The 1,315-nt window shown below is 40.9% G+C and overlaps 1 protein-coding gene across 45 annotated transcripts in view; it reads right to left on the minus strand.

Moving 5' to 3' along the window:
* Positions 1-1,315, minus strand: part of LOC105480390 (microtubule associated protein 4) — a 230,273-nt gene that overhangs the window by 75,939 nt on the left and 153,019 nt on the right. For all 45 annotated transcript variants that reach the window (XM_011739176.3, XM_011739171.3, XM_011739162.3 and 42 more), the window contains one exon: positions 1,184-1,306. In XM_011739176.3, the coding sequence (XP_011737478.2) occupies positions 1,184-1,306 (123 nt within the window). The remainder of the gene's footprint in view (positions 1-1,183; positions 1,307-1,315) is intronic.

Genomic DNA, 1,315 nt, shown 5'->3' on the forward strand with positions numbered 1-1,315 from the left:
AGGCTGAGGCAGGAGAATCGCTTGAACTCGGGAGGTGGAGGTTGCCATGAGCTGAGACTGCGCCACTGCACTCCAGCCTGGGTGACAGAGCGAGACTCTGTCTCAAAAAAAGAAAAAAGAATTATATCTCAATATAGCTTTTTCTTCACCCTCCCCCCAAAATTACTTTGTATCTAGGAAAGCCAATAACTGACAAATGGTACAGAATATCACATACTAGGTTATTTGAAACAAACGATGAGCATCTTATAAGTATTAGATGTCAAAAAAGAAGCCATATTTAAGTGGAAACATAACTTGAGCTCTCAACCTGGCTAACAGGGAAGTACCAAAGCTACTCCTTTGAGGCTCTTTTGAAACTCATTCTTGCTAACAACTCTAGCTCTGGGCTACTACAGATAGGCTTTTTTTTTTTTTTTTTTTTTTTTTTGGTGTTTTGTTTTTTTTTGAGATGGAGTTTTGCTCTTGTTGCCCAGGCTGGGGTGCAGTGGCGCAATATCAGCTCACCGCAACCTCCGCCTCCCAGGTTCAAGCAATTCTCCTGCCTCAGCCTCCTGAGTAGCTGGGATTACAGACATATGCCACCACGCCTGGCTAATTTTGTATTTTTAGTAGACACCGGCTTTCTCCATGTTGGTCAAGCTGGTCTTGAACTCTCGAACTCAGGTGATCCACCCACTTTGGCCTCCCAAAGTGCTGGGATTACAGGCGTGAGTCACTGCACCCAGCCTGTTTTTAATTTTATAGAAAGTGGGTATGAATCAGCTTTCTCTTCTGTCAAAAGAGGATATATATATTTGGCAGAGTTAGGTAAGAAATACTGATAATGTATATATAAAGGCTCTAGCACTGTGCCTGGCACAAAACAGCACTGGTTTAACATTACCATAATAATTGCTTCTGGAAGAATTAAGGTTCTAAGGTACTATGGATCCTCTAATCTTCCATGTATATGAATTTCAGATAATGTATTTAAAATAGGTTTTGAAGAGCAGGGAACTAGAGGGCATTAAGTGTCTCAAAGGAAAGGATAAATGAAGACAAGAAAGGGACAAATCAATGCTCAGGTTGCACTTTGTGAGCTATATTTAAGCTAAAATATTTTCAGTTGAATGGTGGTTGTAGCTTTTTCACATTTATGTCATAGCACACATTTAGTAGTCATGAGCAAGCCAGCACTTACCAATCTGGATAGGATTGACCACTTGCTCAGGTTGGAAGCAAAAGTTGGTATCTTCTGGCCAGTTCTGGCTATTTGGGTATTCCTGGTAGGCCATTTTCTCTTCAAGGAATTCAGTTGGAGACCCTTAAAATA

This window comes from Macaca nemestrina, chromosome 2 (genome assembly GCF_043159975.1).
Source record: "Macaca nemestrina isolate mMacNem1 chromosome 2, mMacNem.hap1, whole genome shotgun sequence".
Classification (NCBI taxonomy): Eukaryota; Metazoa; Chordata; class Mammalia; order Primates; family Cercopithecidae; genus Macaca; species Macaca nemestrina.